The sequence below is a fragment of the Grammomys surdaster genome, unplaced genomic scaffold (assembly GCF_004785775.1).
Source record: "Grammomys surdaster isolate TR1022 unplaced genomic scaffold, NIH_TR_1.0 125780, whole genome shotgun sequence".
Lineage (NCBI taxonomy): Eukaryota > Metazoa > Chordata > Mammalia > Rodentia > Muridae > Grammomys > Grammomys surdaster.
The window spans coordinates 2,277,105-2,299,142 of NW_021620611.1; the positions used below are offsets into that span (position 1 = coordinate 2,277,105).

The window sequence follows — 22,038 nt, forward strand, 5'->3', positions numbered from 1 at the left end:
TCAGTTTCAGAATTCAGGATGTCACTGTTATACCACGACTTGCCCAGTCAGAAACCAGCCACCTCTCCTCTCCCCTTCACTTGCTCCCTCTCTCATCAGTCCTCCCCTCTCCAGCAGTCTTATATTTTAACTTTTTCAAAAACCTTGTTTATTTCTGCTTTGTCCCCTAGATGCTCACAGATGAAGACAAAACAATTGCTTTTGTTTATTAAGAATAAACATTGAACACTCACTGAATGTTCGAATGGAAGAGACTAGCTGTAAGAGAAAATAAATTTATCCAAGTCTAGCAGAAGATATATTCTGGGCATATTTTATGTATTCAGAATATGCCAACCTTTATAAAAATGAAAACAACACATTTAGATATTGCCATAGATGCCTGGTAAATTATTAATTCAAGAACTGCTGAGAATACATCATTACTTTTTCCACCATTCCTATGTCTTCCATGACTCACTAAGGTCTGACTTGTCATTCCAAGGCTTATACCATCTCTGCCCATATTTACTTGATCTTGACTGTCGAGATACTGTCTGTGACAAACCCTAACCAGGAGACCAAATATTACCTGCCTGGCTGAGAGCAAGTCCCTCTCTCTTCAGAGACAGATGGATATTTCAGAGGACCATAAAACACAGACCTATTTTATGAGCATCTCTTATGGAGCAGTAAGAGAAGAACAGACTTTATTACCCACTGTAAGCTTAAAAGTGATAAATTGGTCTACTCTGCTTGTACTCTGGTGCTTCTGCATTTGGATAGCAATTTGATCTTATTCTGATTGGTGAGGACTCTCTAGGTTTACAAACACAATTGCATACTAAAGAGATACAGCTTTTCCAAGGGTTATTTACATCTACCTGCATGGTCATTCTCACATCTCATTTTTATATAATGTGTCAGGATCACATTTATGCCTTGATATGAAAACTAAACTAAGATTGGGTAAGCCCCTGGGTCAGACAATAGTGGTCTCTCACCTTACTAATTACAGCCAGTTAGCACTAGACAGACAATAACAATATTGAAAGATTATATTTCACTGATACACTTTATGATTGGATGATCCAAAATGGAGTATGTAGAAAAGAGAAGGCAAATATTAAAAACAGGATTTTAAAATTAATTTAATATCACTCTACAAAGTCATCACTATATAGGAAACTAACAGTTTCTGATTAGGGGCCTTAAATCAGATGAGATGTTAAAAGTGAGTCCCTGAAAAGCACAGTGGCTGCAAGACAGCAGTGTTGTGAGAGACACCTATGGATGGCAATGCCATTAAACTAAAGAATGTGCACCTTAGTCCATTCTAGGTCATTGGTCTGTTGTCATTCTTCAGCCTTATTAGCTATGTGTCTTTCATTATAAAGGACAAGTTTATAAAGGATAAAAAATGTTTATGAGAAGAAGGGGTGTGTCAATGAAATTTTGTTATCATTGGTGATGCTATTAAAAATCTGTCTTAGTCTACAAGCACTATAAGCACATTCTCAGATCAGTTCTATATTTCTGAGCTGCATGATCACCTACCTTTCTTACTCAAAGCTGTTCCAATAGTGTAAACAGATTTCTAGCAGTCTAGACTACACTAACTGATAACAACTTCAGATGGGATGTCTACCAAGTGCAAGAGATGAAAGCACTTAGGTGCCCAAATGCATAACTGTTGTTTCTGGGAGATGGGCCAGCAAGTTTTCTCTGATAGTTTCTTTCTTCTTAGAATTAGCTGTTTTTATGAAGCTTCTGTCAACATCAAGTGCAAAAGACAATTAAAATATGAGTGGCTTTTAGAGATAATTTCTTTAATCTGTAACCTCTTTAGCTTTTACTATTTTTATTAAGCTTATCCTTAATTCCCTGTAAAAAAAATCTTTCTCCAATTTGTAGGAAAAAGTTATTTCTTTTTGTAGCAAGGTCTACGAGGGCTGACTCAGTACTACTGTGCCTAAGCCCATGTGTGATGCTACTTGTATTACATGTTAACTGCTCTCTGAAAACAAAAAACAAAAAAAAACAAACTTCAGCAACTGATACTCTATGAAACTAATTTCATCATACCCATATATAAGCATGCCTGCTTATATGGTTTCCCTTCTTCGGAGCTCTATTCAGAATCTCTCATCTTCTTTAATATAACAGTGTTTTCCTCCCTCTGTTCTCTGATACAGGAATGCAGTTGACACACCCCTAATGAAAGCCATGCCTCTCGGTAACACTTACTAACTGCCCAAGTATATTCACAACCCAATGCTCCAGAAACCACATCCTGTATATTTTTTCTAACATCTTGCTTTCTCACAGAGGTAGGGTAAAAGGTCATCTTTAGACAGAATCAGCAGCAACATACATGACAAAGCACATTTTGCTTTTAGATTTCTATGCAGGAAAATAAATGAAGGCCATATCAAAAGAAACAGAGCAAGTAGTTTGCAAAGTTCTTGATTATTCAAGTACAGACTGGTCATTTCCAGCCTGCATTCCTGGAGGTCATAGCAGAATTATGTGCAATTTACTTTCTTCTTGACCACTTAGCTTACTCAACTCTATTTGCTAACTTCAGAAAGTAGCAGCAGGCAGAATAGACTTCTAACATGAAGACACCAGAGGGTTTTCACCCCATTCTTCTTACATGTCTGCCTAGCTGCATGCACTAGGTAAGCCACTATCTAAATACAGTAAATACTATACATTCAGTGTGCATACCTTGCATTCTGGAAAAGCTAAAGATGTCAGCACACTGTTGGTTTTTTTTTTTTGATTCAGTATTAATTTTGGCTTTAATGTTCTCTAAATGAGCTTAGTGACATGTAGTTTTTAAAATAATTAAAATGAGATCCTTTTGTATAATGATATAAGCAGAAGACAAAAGCCTGTACTAACACACACAAAAGGTACTGTGCCTACAGTGTGTGGAGAGTAGCACCTGTTGTCATTCTATGGTCCCTTCCTTGTCCCCACCATAATCCTCATGAAATCCAGTTGGTAGAAGAAATTAGAAAATCAAATCAGGTTGAACCACCTCCAAAATTTTATACCTACTGGACATCTAGATCATGCCTGAGTTCCATCTACTTCAAAGAATTTTGATGCACACAAATGAATATCTTATACCTAGAATGAATTAAAACCCAACCAGGCTCAATCCTTTAATTCATTTCCTGCATCCTCCTGGAGATAAGTGCACTGAGAACCTCATGCATGCCGGGCAAGTACTTTATCAGTGAGCTACATTTCCAGCCCTCTTTTTACTTTTTATTTGAGGAAAAGGTCCCACTAAGTTTCCTGCACTGCCTTGCATGCACTTATAGCACGGGCTTGCTTTAAATGAGGGCTCCTCTTGTCTCAGTCTCTAAAACAACTGAGACTACAGACCTACACAAAGCAGTCTGCCATGTTAAGATTTTCATGACAACAGAACACTCTATGTGCAGACATCAAGCAGACTCATCCATCCCATCACTCCAAGAAAGTCTTTGCTCTTCATTCTTTGAGTTAACCAAGTCCTTTCTTAAAAGACATCCTCTATGCAACCAACACAAATCTGAATTCTTTATGGCCAGTGTGACGCTACTCCCTATTGTAGTTTATGCCTTCAAAACATTGAAAGTCTGTAAAATTACCAAAATTCTCCATAATTTTTCTTAGAGCTGAAACTCTTATTGTTTTGTGTCTGTTTCTCTTAAGGGCCAACAGGTCTTTGTTGAGCCTGTTTTAACACCTCTAAAGACCCCTCCTTCCCTAAGGGGTCTTTGGAGAGACAGGTGAGCAGACTGGACATAGCTAGCTGTGTCCTGCCCACTGGTCCTTCTGGAGCAGAGTAGGAGTATCCTCTCTTTGCGGAGGAGGGGAGGCTTGGGAGTTGACTGCTGCAGGAAGCTCCTTCTCCACTACTGCTACCATCATCCTCATGCGGTCTACACCAGTATTTGCTCATTCTTCTTTAAATTAAACAACTCTTAACTTAAAAACCTATATAAAGCTTACTTAGAAAATAAAATACTAAACACTTTGTTTTCTAAGAGAAAGCTGAAACAATGACAGACTAGTTCCAACCCACAAACAAGGCAACCAATGGTGTATGTCTATGCCCAGTCTCAATGGTAACACCTGATATACGTCTATACACGGCTTAGAACAGACCACACCAGATCAAACGGTTCTAAGTGGGGTTTATTCAGGAGATAGAGCAAAGGTGGGTGGGGGGAAGAAGAAGAGAGCATGGTCAGGGGGTTCTGCCTATTTTATATGGGTGGTGGCATAGCCTCTTGGAGGTAAGAGTGAGAGGTAGCCAGGTGGATTCTGGGAATGTATGGCAGTTACCTTGGCAATGATGTGGGGATCGCCTAGATGTGATGTCACTGGGTTGGGAGCCTGACATGAACATACACCCAGGTCTTCTGGGTAACAGTTTTGACCATAAATGAGTATAAAATTAATCAAAGATGAGAAATTCACCCTGACTGATGATTGGATTAGTAGAATTCAAGAGTTTCTTGTTCAGCAAAGTGAGACAAATCATGTTTTGAACCACAGGTACCATGGGTACACTAAGCTTCTACTTGTCCAAGATAGAACCATTTGAGCTAGAGAACTGCTGCTTGCTAGTTCTGTAAATTTTCCCTTTCCCTAAGACAAAAACTTTAGCTTAAACAAATGAACAAACAACATTTTATACACTCATGTTAATTATCTTTTGGGTTAATTATATTTTGATTTTGCTTCTGATTCCATGAGAATTAACAAGTTATCCACTATAAATATGTTCTTGCTCTGAGAGAGAGGGGAGTGGATACATGTTCATGCAGTAGGCGCATTGCATGTGCATACAAGCCAGAATTTTACTTGAATTTCTCCTTCACTACTCTCAATCTTATGAGATAGTTTCTAACTGATCCTAGACCCTACTGATTTGACCAGCCTGGAGCTCCAGTGATCTGCCTGTTTCTACTCTCCAGTTGGTGGAGATACAGATGCTGAATCCAAACTAATATGTGCATGTTTGCTTGGCAAGAGTTTTGCCAACTAAGCCATCTCTCTACCCTCGGTTCCCAGAGTCCTTCACTATAGCTTGTCTGTCACAACTACACAGTACAAAAACCATCAGTGTTAGTCATGATGGGCAGATCAGTCTCTCTAGACATTCCTTAAAGCATAGCTTGAGCAAGCTTTGATAGTACTCTGGTCTAAGCTATCTCGTCCATTGCCAACTCACTACAATATATCCCCATTTTATTACTCTTGGAACTTGAAGCATTCTATACATTTTGAGTACAGGTTGTTCCCTTAAAAACTTATGTTGAAAGTACATTCAAATTATGATATACTAAAAGACAGGACCCAGTGGGACCTTTAGGAAGTGATGAAGAGCCTGCCCTCATGAGTGGTAATGGGTTAATGCAGGTAAATGGGTTATCTTATGATCAAATCTGTCATCAAAGTTAGTTTCGCTAAGTCTTTTACACATGATGCATATTATCTCCCAATGCCCTATGGCTGACTGGGAATCTGCTAGCATAATGGGTCCAGATACAGCCCTTAACTACGGACCACAGCCATGAGCCAAAATGAATCTCTCTTATTTACTTACTCAGATTGTGTGTTATTAGCAACAGAAACAAAAGAACATAAGCACATCGTGTAGTATTTGTAATTATGTGCTCTGAACGTGTTATTGGTTGATCTTCATTGTCAACTTGACTGAATCTGGAATCAAATAAGTCATACCTCTGTGTAAGTCTGTAAAAGGCATTTTCTGGAAGGATTGACAGGAACACTGAAGGTATCCCAGACATAAGGAGGTTAGAGGGAAATGCTCTTCTTTGACTGCTTGCTTTTGCCTCTTGCTGGTGAACCTATCTATTCTATAGCTGCTGTCTATCACTATTGCTTCTATCAGAACACAGTTCTTCAGCCTTTAAGTATAGACTGAATAGTCATAGTTTGTAAGAAGGCCTTCAGGTCTGCAGCACACAGGACTTCTGAGGCATCCAGTCTTGTGGGCCAAGAAGTTACTGGGTTCTAAGTCTCTCTAGCTTGCAGGTTGTGGTCCAACTTGTCCACCAATGGCTCCCTACCAATGGGTCATCCAAGAATCCAGTAGTTGTTCAGTGCATGAGGCTGGATGTCTCAGCTTGTCTTCAGTTTATGCCAGAACCCTAAGAAGTAGGCTCTGATACCAGAAGGAAAGGACTTGCCAGGAAAAGTGTTAACAAGCAGGCGAAGAGCAAGAGCATCCTTTTCCATGTTCTTTATATAGGCTGCCAGCAGAAGGTATGGCCCATATTCAAGGTGGATCTTCCCACCTCAAATGATTTAATTATGAAAAGAAATCCTTTACGTGTGTACTCAGATGCTTGGGATTTAGCTCATTGCAGATATAGTCAAGTTGACAACCAAGAATAGCCATCACACTTATATTCAGGAATTTATTTCTGGGATCTTTTCTGTTTTACTGAACCACTCCCCCACAACTGATTTTTAATATATACATCAGTTACACATTAAGTTTTTGTTGTCTGTTTGTCTGAATTCATGTGCTGAGGATTGAACCCAAGACTTTATGCACACCTGCACTCTACCACTGAGCTATCCCCTAGCTATCAAATCTATACAGTTTTGATTAGTAAAAGTTTTGCTTTTTGAGAAAGCATCTTGCTACAGTGCCATACACTGGTCTTGACTCTGGCTTACACCACATCATTCTCCAGATATTCCAGAACTATAGGAGTGCTAATTATACTCCCCCTGCCTTTACTCTATGAGAACATTTACCCCTTTCCTTTGGATGTTATGTTAAGCAAAAGGAATATGACTGCCATTAAAGAAGACAGTTTAGGAACATATGTACATCTGATAAAGGAAAGAGTTAGGGTTTGAATCATTTCAAATAAATCACTGAATGCTTAGTCTGTCTTCTCAAGCAAGGCACTAACTTCTCTTTAAATGAAGCTCAAAGAATCTGTTTCTAGTCTTTTCTTCCTTTTGCTGGCAACTGTAATCATTTAAAGATTAAACTTTAAGACTTCTTAGTCCTGCCGGGCGGTGGTGGCACACGCCTTTAATCCCAGCACTTGGGAGGCAGAGACAGGTGGATTTCTGAGTTCGAGGCCAGCCTGGTCTACAGAGTGAGTTCCAGGACAGCCAGGGCTACACAGAGAAACCCTGTCTCGAAAAACCAAAACAAAACAAAACAAAACAAAAAAAAAAAAAGACTTCTTAGTCCTTTTTCATTGTGTAATACAATATGAGATTCCAAATGACAAAGAATTCTGATTCTATTATGACCTGAAATGAGCATCTAGATATTGCTGATCTTTGGTCTCTATCTTTGAACATAATTTAAGACAGCATTCCACTAAAAGGAAAAAAAAATAAGTTTCTAGGAATTCTATTAACTCGTGCTATTTTGGTTCCTCAGATCCAAACATATGACACCATGTCTATGATGCTGTCTACAAAGGAGGTAGCATTCAGTTCTAGGCTAGACCCAGTTACAGACTAGGGCTACCAATTATCTTTAAGTAGGTTAATGGGATTTCTCTTTAACAGTCAGTAGGGAGATAAAGGGAAATAACTCTTGTCCTTGTACTTTCATGAACAAGGAACTTAGTATCTAGATAGTGTTGTTTCAAAGCAACATCTAGATAATGTTGCTTTGTGGCACCTGGCAGGGGCTGAGATAGACCTGCCATTGCTCTTAGGAATGGGAAGCTAGTCAGTTGCGGAGCTCCCATTCTGGAAATTACTGATACAGTGTTGAGAAATGAAAAATGAGCATCATGAGAAAGTAATCAATCTTATCAAAAAGAAATATATCAAACTAACTACCCACTAACAACTATGAAACAAAAATCAGACAGTTCAATGGAACTTAGCCGATTCTAATTAATACTGTGTGGCCTTCAGACACGTTCCTCTAATGACTGTAGTCAATGTATTCTTGTTCTTAAACATACCAGGTTGAGAAGATATAAACTCAATTTAATTGACAAGACAAATAAAAACTCAGGAAACAATGCATCTTTATGAATGCCCCAGATTCTTTAGATTTAAAATATTCTCTCTTAAAATATTGTTATGTCTTGTTATAGTAGACAGTTGCTGTTTCTAAAATTGACTTCTGTAGGCATGTGGCCTGTGTGGGTCTTCCGTGTGTTAAGCCATGAACATATGCTACTCTGGGTCACAATCTAGGAGTGGGGACTCAGTTGAACTCCAGCCCACTAAGTCAAGGGAGCTTCTAACTGCCTGGTTTTAGTCATGAGGGAATCTGACACTCTTATGATTAATAAAAATGTGAGAACACATTAACCAGCAAGTATCACCCTTCTAAGCACAAAGGAACATATTTTAATCAGTTTTGGGCCACTATCACAGAATATTCAAGAGTGAGTAACTTCTAACAGAACTCTTTGACTCATTCTCTGGAGGTTGAGAAGTCTAAGAACATTGCCTTAGCATTTGGCAAGCACCTTTGGCTGCTGTCATCTGATGGCACAAGGAGGAGGAATGGGAGGGTGGAAAACTGAGCAAGTGAGGGACACACTTAGTTTTCTAACAAAGCCCTTCTCATGTTAAACAAGGAATTAGCCTTGTTTGGACAATGACTGAGATCTACCTGTCAAGGCAGAGCTCTCATGACCTAATGAACTCTTCTTACTTACAATACTTGCATTTAAGGACTTTCCAATGACAACATTCTACTACTTTCCAAAATTCAAGTTTTTCTTACAATGCAGAATACTGACTCCTTATCCTAGTTTGCATACTTCTTATGTGGGGTATGTTCTGACAACCACATCATAAATTTAAAATAAGCCAAATATGTATAAATATATCTAACCTAGCAAATACCACAGCTCAGCATGCCTCCAGTCTAGAATCTCATCTAAATCAGATATGGGTGGTACTCTAAGCATAGACTCATCTTTCCAGGGTGTAGTAACACTTGAAAAATGTTTTGTTGTGCTCCCATATAAATCCAAAATCCAACAGGGAAAGCAACATTAAATCTTAAAGCTGGAGAAATCTCTTTCAACTTCATGTCCTGTCTCCTGGACTAGAGATGAAGGCCCCTGGCTGGTAAGATTCAGCCTCAATCCTTTGCTGTAGGCATCAAAACTACACTGGGGTTTGAGTCTAATGCCTACAGTTTTCCTAGGCTGGTATTTGCATACCAGTAGCTCTATAGTAGTGGAGTTTTGAGGGCTTCCCCTCTGAAGGATCAACAGGCATTTCTCCTATGGTGACTCTGTAGAGGGCTTGATTTCACATAGCCACTAGGCATTATCTTTGTTGGGGCTCTGAAGTGGTTGCTTTTCAAAGACAAATCTCCATTGAGTGTCCTCCAGATTCCTTTGAAATCTCAGTGGAGGAAGCAATGGAAGCTCTTTCATTTCACAAACCTATAGAGTGAGTATCGTAAGGAAATTGCCAAAACTTATGACTTACATTTTCCAAGAAGAGGATGAAGCTGTATTTGGGGATGCTGAAGCCATAGTTGTGGTGGCTGAGGGATGCTACACAGGAATTTGTGAATTTCCCCCTACATGCTAAGATCCTGTGGTCTCGTCTCTGGAAACCTGGAAGTCAAGACTTCTGGCACTGTGATCTTTAGACATCTGATGTAGTCTTGGTGGCTCTTTCCCATTGTTCCAATGACCTCTTCTATGTAGGCTAGCATCTCCAGCAACTAACTGCTTGGCTACTCCTGTGGTTTGTGCTCCTAAAGAGGACTCTTCACACTTTATAGGATCATGCTATAACATTTCCAAATCTTTTTTTCTCTGCTTTCATTTGGTGATGTTTTGTCTTTAATTTTGGTCCTCTTTCATCTTACTATGTGTGATTAAAGGTAGCCAAGCCACTTCTTCAATATTTTCCTTACAAACTTCTATTATTGGAATTTATTAATTTTAAGTCAGCCTAGGTTACAGACAATTGTGCTTTGTATCGATTTACCAAGCATGGCCTTGACTCCCAGCTCTAGTACACTGTCCTCATTTCTGAGACTTCCTGCTCCTTGAGTCTTTCTACATTACGCCAAGTCCTACTCAAGTACTCTGGGAAACATGATGCATATCTTAGCTTCCGTTCTCAGGGCCCTTAACAGAATTATCTTTATGCTTCCCTCCTGACAATCCTGCATTTATTTCAAAATTGTCATTGGCTTACCCATTGCCCATTCCAAAGCCACACTCACTTTTTAGCCATTTGTTACAGGAAAAACTAGTTCTTCTCTGCATTTGCTGTCTATCAATCTATGTGGTTACAGAGACTGCCTGAGGAGGGAAGTTTATAAAGAGCAAAGAATTATGAGTCTTCATGCAGTACTATACTATAGTCCTTTAGTACTACTACAGTACAGGGCAGAAGGCAAGAGGGGACGTGAGTGAGTGAGTGAGTGAGTGAGCAACAGTGGGTTGAATTCACTTATTAAGATCTACCATCCAACACTATTGGTTAAATTTATGACACACTAATTTCACGTGGTACTCAGACTACATTGGGATGGTGAATTCTGAAGCCCACATTCAACAACACAACTAGCATTTCAGTCCTAAACAAATGGCTGCAGTACTAGTAACAGGGTTGAGGACTCAGACTCTTTCAGGCATTAAGACAGATGTAGAGTTATTGGATGTGACATGATGGAGCCAACAGGAAGGAAATAACTTCTTTTGCTCAACTGAATTGACACTGCAAGCAAAGCATGTGAGCTGTCACACACAGTTCATACACACTGTCTTCACCCAATTTTACAATCGCCTTTGTGAGCCTGAGATCAAGCCCACCTTCTGTAATCCTTCCTATATGACTGTTTCCCAGTCTAGCAATGATTTAGAGGTTTATATACTGCTATACCTTCTTTTCCCTCCCTCTCTCCTCAGGTCTAGCTCAATGTAAGGATCAGTTACCTATTGCAACTATCTTAAGTGTTGCATGAGAGACACCTTGAAATAAACAATGTCTTCATTTCCTAGTAGCTATTGTTTTTAAAGAAGCGAAGACAAATACCAAGGCTGAGGACAAATGCCGTCAAGAGAATCTGAAGATAATGCTTCTTCAAGCACATAAATGTTTCCTAGCATAGCTCAATCCACTGTGCTTGACTGACGGGACCTTTGTGAGTGTTTATTCTGTCTACAAGCCATCTGTCTTCCTTCTAAGCCGTTATATATTTTTCTAATGTACTTTGGAAGCTTGAAAAATCAGTGAAAACACCTTAGAATAAAATGGAACCCAAATAAAGGATAAGTAAACTAATGTGTGAAGAAGCGTGGCTCTTGCTTACTTCCTCAAACTGTGAGGTGACTTATGTTTCCTTTTTTGTGGACTTATAACGTTATTAACTATTTCAGAGTATATACCTTCCAAAAGCAAACTTTCCAACAAAATTCTTCTAAGAAAAAGGCTAGGTTGGAGAGATGGCTCAGTGGTTAAGAGCACTGGCTGTTCTTCCAGAGGTCCTGAGTTCAATTCCCAGCAACAAGATGGTGGCTCACAACCATTTATAATGGGATCTAATGCCCTCCCTCTTCTGGAATGCAGGTGTACATGCAGATAGAGCACTCATATATAATATAAATACATAACTCTTTTTTAAAAAAGAAAAAAGAGGGAAAAAAAGGCCATGGCTTCAGGTACTAATTGAGTCAATAACAAGACTGTCCATTCTCTACCAAATATGAATCAGAGAAAAAGTACAGGTTTAGTTAATTACAGCCCATTCTCAGTAAAATTTGCTGTTTTAGATAATGAACCTTTCCTACAAGGCTAAGATGTAAATTTCTCTGTTTTCTGTACATTTCTTTACATCCTAAACCTATACATTTACTGGAATTTCTAATTATTTACTGTGAGTGAGGGCTTATAGGCATTCTTAGCCATCCAGAGAGCTATGAATTTGGCTTGCTATGAAGAATTGCTTGTCCTCAAAGCACCCTGGGACATAACTGAAATGCATAGACATAGGACCTACCCTGGTGTTGTCGGCAGTAATTTAATATTCTGCCTAAACAAAAGTGCTCTTCTTTCCGAAGCATGTGAAATGAGCAGAACTGTTCTGAAACCAAAGGAGGCTTACAGATGATGGCCTGTAATTGAGCAGGTGAGACTCAGCACTCTGAGAGCTGACCATGTGGTTCATCTCCAGTGAGAACACAGCCTGGGTTAGCACCTTACTCATGTCACTGACCAGCCAGGGCTTCTGTGGACCTGCAGGCCTTCTCTTCTCACTTGCTAATGGGATTTTCTATCACACATGTTCCTGTCCCTCTATAAAGGATTGATACTAACTAAGCTTTCTGAGTACACTGACTTCTCTGATGCAATCATAGCATCAGATTCTATGATAAAGTTTCAATGAATATCAAGAACTTGGAAAATATTCTAGGATACAGGGTAGAGCTGTCAGCAAAATATACAAACTGGCCAATAGTTGCTTACATTCTATTCAGGAAAGAAGTGAGTGATTAAAGGGATATTGCTTATAAAGCAAAAGATCCTGCACAAGAGCCCCCACAAGCACCCACAGGAGACCAACTCTGTGGCTGAACTCTCAGCACTGTAGATTCTATATGATCCATTACTTCAATTTTCATCTGAGTTAGTGAAAAACAATGAATCACTTTTCCAAGAGTATTTACTCATCTCACACACACACCGTTTTTGATGAAAATCACACAGTAAGTGCCCCTTGGACCTTCCTCTCTCACACAGGTTAATGCAGCTTGACAGACAATTCAACACACTTGACACATTACCCTGAGTCTGACCTTAATGAGTAAAGTCTTGGAATACAATCTTCAAATTCCTTGAGGAGGCAACGATGGCAACGAGACCCGATTTCCCCAAAGATGCTCTAAATTTAAAGTTCAGGATATGAAATTGCTGTTTCTCCCTGGGCTCCATTTGCAAGAAAAGGGTTCCACAGAAGATCCACACATTGGTCTCTGTCTAGCAGTGGCTACCTTCCTGTGGGTTGGCAAGGGCCCTAACTCCTGAGGATAGGTTCTCCTCTTAAAGAGTCAAGGGCTCAAAGCAAGGTGATGAGTTCTGGAAGCCAGGGAGTAAGGTGTTGGGAAATTTAATTAGAAAGTGTGAAACAGAAAAGAAGCCCATGGCTTCCAGCTACTGCAGAAGTGTGAAGAATAAAGATTGCTTTTTGAGAACTTATATTTCCCAGGAATGAACAAGCCTTGTCAAAGATGAGCTGCTATTCACTTTTTCTTTTTATTAATTTTTCAAATCTTCTGCTGGTAAGGTTTTAGTAGCTTTAGTCAACAAACTTTCAATCTTTACTAGAAGATTTTCCTTGTATGTCATCTTTACCATGGAGAATAGTGTTGGCTATGGTTCTGCCTTCTGTCTAAGATACAGTGGTACAGTGATGACTCAGGTAGCAACTTCTAGGACATTCTGTGAAAATCAACAAGCAAGTCCAGGGTCTTGGACATGCTGCATTGGGGCCCAAAGAAAGATTAACGTAACTTCAACTTACAGTCAATTCATGGCGAGTTCTACATGGATAGTGTGTCAAAAGTAGGCTTTTTATAGGAGAGATCTGGGTCTTACCCAGATGGTATCAAAAAATGATAGCCATAGAAGGACATTGGAGACAGAAGTAGATGAAGAAAGTAATGCATACGTGGTTTCAGGGAGAAGGGGACAGAAATATTAGTTACCACTGCATGTGGAGAGACATGTGGTCTAGATAGGAGAGAAAGGTAAATCCTCTCAGATTCATGTGTGGAACTTTATTTGGAAGGTAAATGGGAGGAGGGTTGGGTGTAAGAGCTGGGACAGTTATGGGACAGGTGACACTATCATCACCTTGACCTTTAGACCAAACCAGAAAAGGACATGGTGGATGAACTGAAGGAAGGAAAGGCAGCAGGAGGCAACTGCTAGTCTCCTGTGAGAGGTATGAAGCCAGGACTGGCACAGAGGAGGCACTCTGGCAGTGGCTGTGGTAAAGAGGGCAACAGGGTGGAGCCCTGCAAAGACAATGTTAAGATGTAAGTGCTCAGATGCTCCCAGGTGCAGTCCCGAGGACGAAATGTCATGTAATAGGGAAATGAGAGAAAATGAAGGATGTGGAAGGGTGTAGAAGTGCAATGAGTGACAGCGTGAGTTATGACAGAAGAGTGTGTGAAAGAAAAAATAAATCATGGAACATACAGTTTTCCTCTTTTTGTCTTATAGAAAAAAAATGTTTTAAGGATCTGAGTGTGGTTGTCAAGAGTGAAGGCTGAAGGATACTGGCTTTGACTTGTGAGAAACCTTAGATGAAGGGTACCTTTGGGATGAGGCTTTCAGCTTGGTTTTGAATATGCTGCCTCTTTCCTCATCACACTGGCAACACCAGATGAATGAGCCAGGTCTTAATTCATCAGTTCCCTTCTGTGAAGCATGGCGGTGAGTGGTTGAGAGGAGTGCTGATGTCACCTAGCAGCAAGGGTGTACAGGAAGAGCAGATGCTTTCTTCCCTGTGTTTATTTTGACCTAAACTCTGTTGGAGGAAATGCAGGGTCACAGAAAGCAGCTGTCCTCCCTGGCACATTTCCCTTCCTGTTCTTCTTTTTGTTACCCTTGTCACAGGTGCACTCTATTCCAACTTGGAGGCTGTTTGTGTGATGCAAATGAACTGGCCATCACTTTGATATTTATTCAGTGCTTAAACAAAATCACAAACATGAAGCTACTAGGGCTCCTGTCATACTAGGACATCCTAAGTTGGAGCCAGGACAAGTCAAGCTCACTACCATGACTGCTATGAAGTGTTTACTTCACATACTTCACATATCTTCAGATAGATAATAAAACACCACTTAGTAACATCTAGGCCAGCCATACCTCAAACTCCAGATAGTGATCTTTAAGCTTGTATTCGTCGACATCCTTGGCTTTGACCTTCTTGTCTGGGGGATATGAGCGATGTTCAGCCAGCTCAGTGGTGATCTGCTTCAGCTTGCTTTCATGGGACTTCAGCTGTTCCTCCTGCAGGAAATTATGAAGTCATTCAGTGTGCAGAAAATAATCAAAGAAAAGCACAGGACGCCTGTAAAATCCTTTCTGCGTAATGACTTCAATTTATCAAAATAGTCCAAAGAGGAGCCTTCGGTCTTAAGTCCTTCCAACTTTTTTAGGCTAGCGTTAGTATATTCCTTTTTAGAATGGCAATAGGGACTAACATTACTAGCCAATCTCTTGTCACAAAGCCACACCATTTCTGAGCCCTTTATCAGCTGTACTTGTTACCATATGGGGACCAGACGTCTTAAGAGAAACCTCGACAAACATGTTAGTTACAAGCTGAACAATTAAGTGCTTTTCCTAAGAGCCACATGACTTGGCTTCTCCCTTCATGCACACTCAGCAATGCTGTTAGCTTCCGCCTGCTTATTATAATAAACATTTATTTGTATAATGTTTTCTCTTTTAGGGAGAAATTGTGCTATGAAGAAATGCATTTATGAAACCTATGTGCAGATGAAATTCTTCCCTAGAGTGGCAGAGATTCTCACTTGCTTCAACTTCATTGACCCAAAGCAGTCATTCCATTAAACACAGAGTAATTACAGCCTGAACACCATTAGTCCACACACCAGGAACTAACACAAAATGATCAATCCTGCGCATAAAGATTTCCATTCCTGGACACCATTTATATCAACTTAGTAATACACCACCTACAAAGATATGTCTCTCAGCTCTCTCATAACATAGTGAAAATATTTATTCTTTTCTTCTTTCTCTTTCTCCTTCCTTCCTTCCTTCCTTCCTTCCTTCCTTCCTTCCTTCCTTCCTTCCTGCCTTCCTTTTCTCCTCCCTCTCTTCCTCCCTCCCTCCCTTCATGTCTGTCTGTCTTCTTTTGGAGATAAGATCTCACTGAGTAGGACAGACTGGCTTTGAAACTCATTACCCTTCTGCCTCCCCCTCATGATTGGAATTATAGATGCATAATACATATCCAGCAGCTTTAAACATGCTTGAAGCAAAAGGTATTTTAATTCTTTGGCATCTGTACAGTTGTGTAGCTGCTTAGCCTTCTGCTTTTCCATGAAAATTTGTTCAAAATCTTGAGCAATTTTACATGTGCAGCATAAAATAAATGGACGGTAGATAAAAAAGGAATTAAAATAACCAGTATTTTGCACAATAGAAACATAATTTTATATTATGTAATTTATACAGAAGGATAGAGATGAATTTTTAAAGTTACCAGAAAATTAATAATTACAAATAATAAATTAAGGCTATGTATTATTTTAAGTAAAAAGTTACCCAAGAAGCATAAGTCATGTACAGTATCTTAGGGTCCTCTAAAATAGTGACATCTCTAGAGCATAAAGAAAATAACTTGCAAATTTAAGGTCCTCAAATAGAAAATAAGTAATGAAAAGAAAAATAAAGTGAAGGATGAAACCAGGACCATATTCATTTGAAGTACCAGGTACAACAAAATACTCCAAGTATCCTGGTAAGGAATGGGGGCACAGAGAGAAACAAAGTGAAGATTATGGGAAACCCATCATCTACTCACAGATAATGCCAAAAGCCAAAAAAAACTCCTTAGGGAGCTTTGTTTACAATTTTTCATTCATCTATAATGCTCTGTAAAGGAACATAAAGACCATGTCACAGATGGGTATATTTCTAAAATGGGTGTGCTAAAGCTTTAAACTCATGCACCCAAACTTGACAATGGAGTCCCAGCAAGGCTAATGAGATCAGAAGGCCCAGTGACTCATCTGTATCCATGCTACACACCAAGGAAAGGCTAGAAATCCAGCAACCAAAAAAGATAGCAATGATATGAAGCCCTTAGGGAGATATTCCAGACTGTGACCCTGCTGGAACCCTGACCTTGTTTCTCCAGGATATTCAGAACTGTGTAAGACAGAGTGAGAGAGAATGTGTGTGTGTGTGTGTGTGTGTGTGTGTGTGTGTGTGTGTGTGAGAGAGAGAGAGAGAGAGAGAGAGAGAGAGAGAGAGAGAGAGAGAATATCACCACCAACAATCAACAATTATGGAAAACTACAAAGAGAATTACTAGATCATCCAGCCATGTATACTTGAAGGAATGAAATAATGTCAAGAGATACACACACTGTCATGGTCACTGTAGCATGACTCACAGTGTCTAAGATACAGACATAAACTATGTGTCAAACAACAGAGACCATTACTGATCAAAATGGAACAAATATATTCAGCCTTAAAAATAAAATACTAGTCATATACTACAAAATGAACACACGGAAAACACTACATGTGCTCACTTATATGTGAAATCCAAAAACAAGGCACACCACAGGACACTAGATGATAGACTAGTGGCTATATAACCTAGGGTTTGTGAGGACTTGGGAGATGCTGGTCAAAGATCAAAAATGTCAGCCATTGCGAAGAATAAATTCAAGAATTCGATGGTGACTCAAGTCAACTATAATTAATGGCAGTGTGATACATATTTAAAAATTGCTAAAAATATGTCAAATGTCCTCACCACAAAAGTAGCACATACATCAATTAGCCTGATTAATCACTGCACAATGTATGCATACTATAAAAACATGGTGTAACTATAAATAGAGACAATTCTTACCTGTCAATTAAAATTTAACATGGGATTTTACTTTCTCTTACCTAATAGTATTTTTATTTTGAAGGGCATTTCATATTTTGCTTTTTTATTTAAGTAACTGAAATATTGCCTAGGCTGGCTTTGAAATAGTTCTCCTGACTCAGGTCCCACATAGCTGAATTATAGATGTGATCAGTGTACCTAGATTCATTTAACTTTTAGGAGTAGTGTCAACAGTATACATCAATGAGGCTCACTATGGTGTTTTAATACATACAGACAGTACACAATGACATGACAGACTGTATAAGTGTGGGTAGGACGAGTGTATAGTTCTGACTATGAGGAAGGCAACCACAAGAATGACTACTGTTCTGTCATACCACACACATTCCCAGTGTTTTCATGGTGGGCCCACTGCACTCCCACTGTCAGCCAAACCACAAAATAGAATAAGGAAGGAGTTCAGGTATGGCTTGGCAGTAGAGTGCTTGCCTAGCATGCAAGAGGTTCTGGGTTCAATACCTACCACCTGTAAGAGGTAGATATTTCAGTATGAAAAGTGAGCACAGGACTGTTCTTACCAGTGTTTACATGTGGTTTGCCCAATGTATAATGACTAGTATCTAATGATTGACCATTCCAAATTTTCACAAGAAAATGAATAGGATTCGAAGATAACAGGCCCAGATATAAGAAACACTCACTGTATGTGATATGAGTGTCCAGAAGTGGTGAAAGGCCTAAGGAAGGCAGAGAGTGCCACAGAGTCTACATGCTACCTATCTACCTAGCCAGCTACCTGCCTATCTGAGACACATGCGTCCTTCATGGCTCAGCCTGAACCTTAATCATCACATAGGTCTGAAAACTGGGCCTGTGCTACAAGTCTCAGATCATTCTGTGTACATCCAAGCTTGAAAATGACTGCTTTGGTGGGTATAAAAAGTCCTCAATAAACTATCTGGCATGTGTGCAGGAGGGGGGCATGATATTCTGTTTGGACAGCTATACCAGAAGGAGGGGGAAAATTTTAAATGTTCGAAGTAGTCTCTCCACCCCCAACAGAGGAAAAATGTACTCTGGCAGCACTGTGAAGAAAACAACAGAGAAGGCAACTCCTCCACACAGAGCCGTTCAGGAAGAGCTGTGCCACACTGGCAGCAATCAGCCTTAATAATCCAGGCTAATATGCTTTGGAGGCAAGACAAGAACAAATTCAAGAAAAGCTCGCCAGTGACAGGATAATGAACAAATCTGCTCAAAGTACCAAATGCTCTTACTTGGCCCTTTGATTTTCCTAACACTGTTTATCTTTCCAGGAGAGTACTCACCTTGTTGCTATACATTTTAACAGTTCTAATTACCCCAAAGCCTCTGGCATTCAGAAGGCCATAATCAAACTATAGGTCTGTCTATCTGAAGCTCACAGATGGACAGTCACTGGGGAGAGCAGTGGTTCTCAATGGGGGAGGATGAAGCTTGACCCCAGAGAAGATCTGGCAATCTTTCTCTAAACATACTTACTATACATGAAAATTAAATGCCACTCTTCCCTAATGCTTGCCTCAATATCCCTAATACTTCTTAAGTAGCTGATGAATTACACAACAGAAATAATGCTTATATAGTAAATATCTAATACAAGTTTAAAACCCCCTACCATAAGATCTTTCCTGAAGCCGTGACTCTTCTCTTACTGATGTTTTTTATAACTATGAATATACTTGTGCCCATTCCCTTCCTCTCCATCAAAGAAGACCAGTACAGAGTCCCCTCCCATCACTCCAGCCAACTGTCCTTCCCAAGTTTACCAGTGACTTCTCTGCCACCTAGTACAGGTCATTTGCTGTGATTTTTCTGCCTTCCCTTCTTTTCTTAATGCAGACCCTCTGAATTAGATGATTCTCACCTAAATAACTATAGAAACTAGTGCTTGAGTACCTTAGTCTGTTTCTGAGCCCTGGAACTACAATATTTAGAACAAGAAGGAAGACAAGGACCTAGGAAAGGACTTTGCAGAGAATCAGAATGGGAAGTCTGGATTAACTGAGGCAGGGTTCCACAAGCCAGGCCAGAAATCAGAGTCCCCAGCCGTTCAAACAGGTGACAGCTCTTCTTATCTTTCCCAGCCATTAGAGCTGCCCAGTTATATGCATGGAAGTTTCCACTTCCCTTCACAGCTGCCATAAATACTCCCTTCTGGATTACTAACACTCCTGAAGGGCCTTCTGCTTCCAGTGCTATCTTCTTTAATCACATAGTAACAATAGTAACATCTACACTATCAATGGGATCACATTCTTATCCTGCTTGAGGCTATTTTCTCAAGGATACTGGGGAGCTAACAAAACATTCAAAATCTTACACATAGCAAACACGCAATGGTTTAGTGTCCCCTTCCAAAATGTACATGGAAGTTTAATTTTTACTGTGGCTGTGAAGAGGTGACCAGGGTGAGTGAGCTTCACACTCATGTGTTGTTGAGACTATTGTTTTGAGTAGACTAGTGGGCTGCTAAGAATCAGGCTGACACCCTCAACTTTCTCCTGCTCAGCCCCTTGTTGTCTTCACCATGTGATTCTCTACAAGATTACCATACAGCAAGGGGACCCTGACCTCATGGCACAGGAAGTGAATTTCTGTGCTTTGTTTTTTAATAGGTTACCGACTCTGTGGTATTGTGTCATAGCAGCACAGATTAGGACAAAGTTCCTTTATGACATGGCTCTGCTTACCTCAGAGCAATATTCCTGCTTGTCTCAAGGCCTCTCAAGCCATGGAAACATGTCCAGAGCTCCTGCACTGCAGTGCTTTTCTTCTCTGACCACTGTATCCCTTATATCACACATCCTATGACAGCTTGGCTTCCTTTAAGCTTCCTATCAGATCTCATGCTTCCTCTTTTGCTCAACTTTCCTGTCCTCGGTGCCATACAGGGTTCTATGATTCTCTATGTCCATCCAGCTGAACTACAAGTAAGTTGTTTCTCAATGCCAGTGTCTGGCCCATCCTAGATGGAATTAATTCTATATTAAGAAACAAGAATTTCATAAGGACATCAAAGTAACTTCCAAAATCCTTTACTAGTCAACGGCAGTGGTGCTAATTCAGACATGTTTAATGTTGGCAGGGTCTCAGACCACAGCTTTGAGGAGAAGGTATGATAATTTTTGGAAAGATTAATCTGACAATGTTAGGGTATGCTAATTTGATTAATCTGACAACAGCAGAAAAGTTGATGGAAAGGAATGTGAAAAAGAGTTTCACCTCTTGACGTGGATGAGTTTAGTGGAACCGAATCTTACCACCTCTTCCCCAAGGTCGAGGAATTAAACTGGAATTACCCCACTCTCACTATACAGCTAGAAGGAAATCATGGAAACACTTTTATATTCTTCAAAAGGAAAGTAATGGATGAAAGGTGAAAAGCTCATTACCAAGCCAGGATGTTGCTCCAGGCCTGGGTCATGTCACATAAAATTACGATTAAAAAGTAATAAAGCACGCACAGGTCTGCAGTGCTGAGGCTGAGGCACAAGCCCATTGGACATGCCCATTCCTGCAGTTCACTCCTGCAAGGTTTCTCTTACAGACAGACCAGAGTATGCACAATCTTTCAACAGTAAAACTTAGTTAATACTAATATTCCCAGTAAGCATGCTTTCCTAAGCTCAGGGCATGACCGCATGGGCTTACCTGGGAGAGTTTGGTTGTTGTGGCTGGCAGAAGTGGACGGCTAAACTTCTTCTGAGAACCAATGGCCGCTGGGAACGGTGGGGCAGAGAACACCGCTGCCACACAGTTAATTCTGTTTATCCACCCTTGCATCTCCTCTGGGCTCCTACGAGAGGAAGAGACGAGTACGTTAGGATAGTGCTATGTCTAGGCAGAACACACTTTGCCTTTTGTTCACTGATTTAAAATATTCTGAGTGTAACACTTCACTGGTCCCCTGGAGGCTACCATTCTCAACAGTGATCAGCAATCATCATGGGAACGAAAGGCCACAGGCACCACCATCACGGTACATGCCGTGTCTTTCTCTACATAGGGAAAACAGGATAAACACTTGGCAAGTATCCACGTTTTCTTAGAAGGTAGTCTTAGCCAAAATTAATATTAAAGTTAACTTTTCTCTTTTAGTCATAAATTTTATTTTAAAATTAAACTCAGGCATACACAGTAAAAAAGAATTATAAAAAGGCATGCCAGGCCACTGTGGGAAAGAACTGGATTGTTTCCTCACATATTAACTACACATTCACAATACAACCAAGTAACAATATTCTTATGTAGGTGCATAAGACATAGGAGATACTGATCACAAAGACTTATATATCAATGTTTATGGCATCATTCTTTAAAAACATCATTATTGTATGTATGACATGTGAGAGAGAGAGAGACAGAGACAGAGAGATACAGAGACAGAGAGATAC

The 22,038-nt window shown here is 39.9% G+C and overlaps 1 protein-coding gene across 3 annotated transcripts in view; it reads right to left on the minus strand.

Moving 5' to 3' along the window:
* Psd3 (pleckstrin and Sec7 domain containing 3) overlaps positions 1 to 22,038 on the minus strand; it is a 435,293-nt gene that overhangs the window by 17,451 nt on the left and 395,804 nt on the right. For all 3 annotated transcript variants that reach the window (XM_028789051.1, XM_028789050.1, XM_028789052.1), the window contains exons 14-15: positions 21,296 to 21,440; positions 14,863 to 15,006 (exon numbers count right to left, since the gene is read on the minus strand). In XM_028789051.1, the coding sequence (XP_028644884.1) occupies positions 14,863 to 15,006; positions 21,296 to 21,440 (289 nt within the window). The remainder of the gene's footprint in view (positions 1 to 14,862; positions 15,007 to 21,295; positions 21,441 to 22,038) is intronic.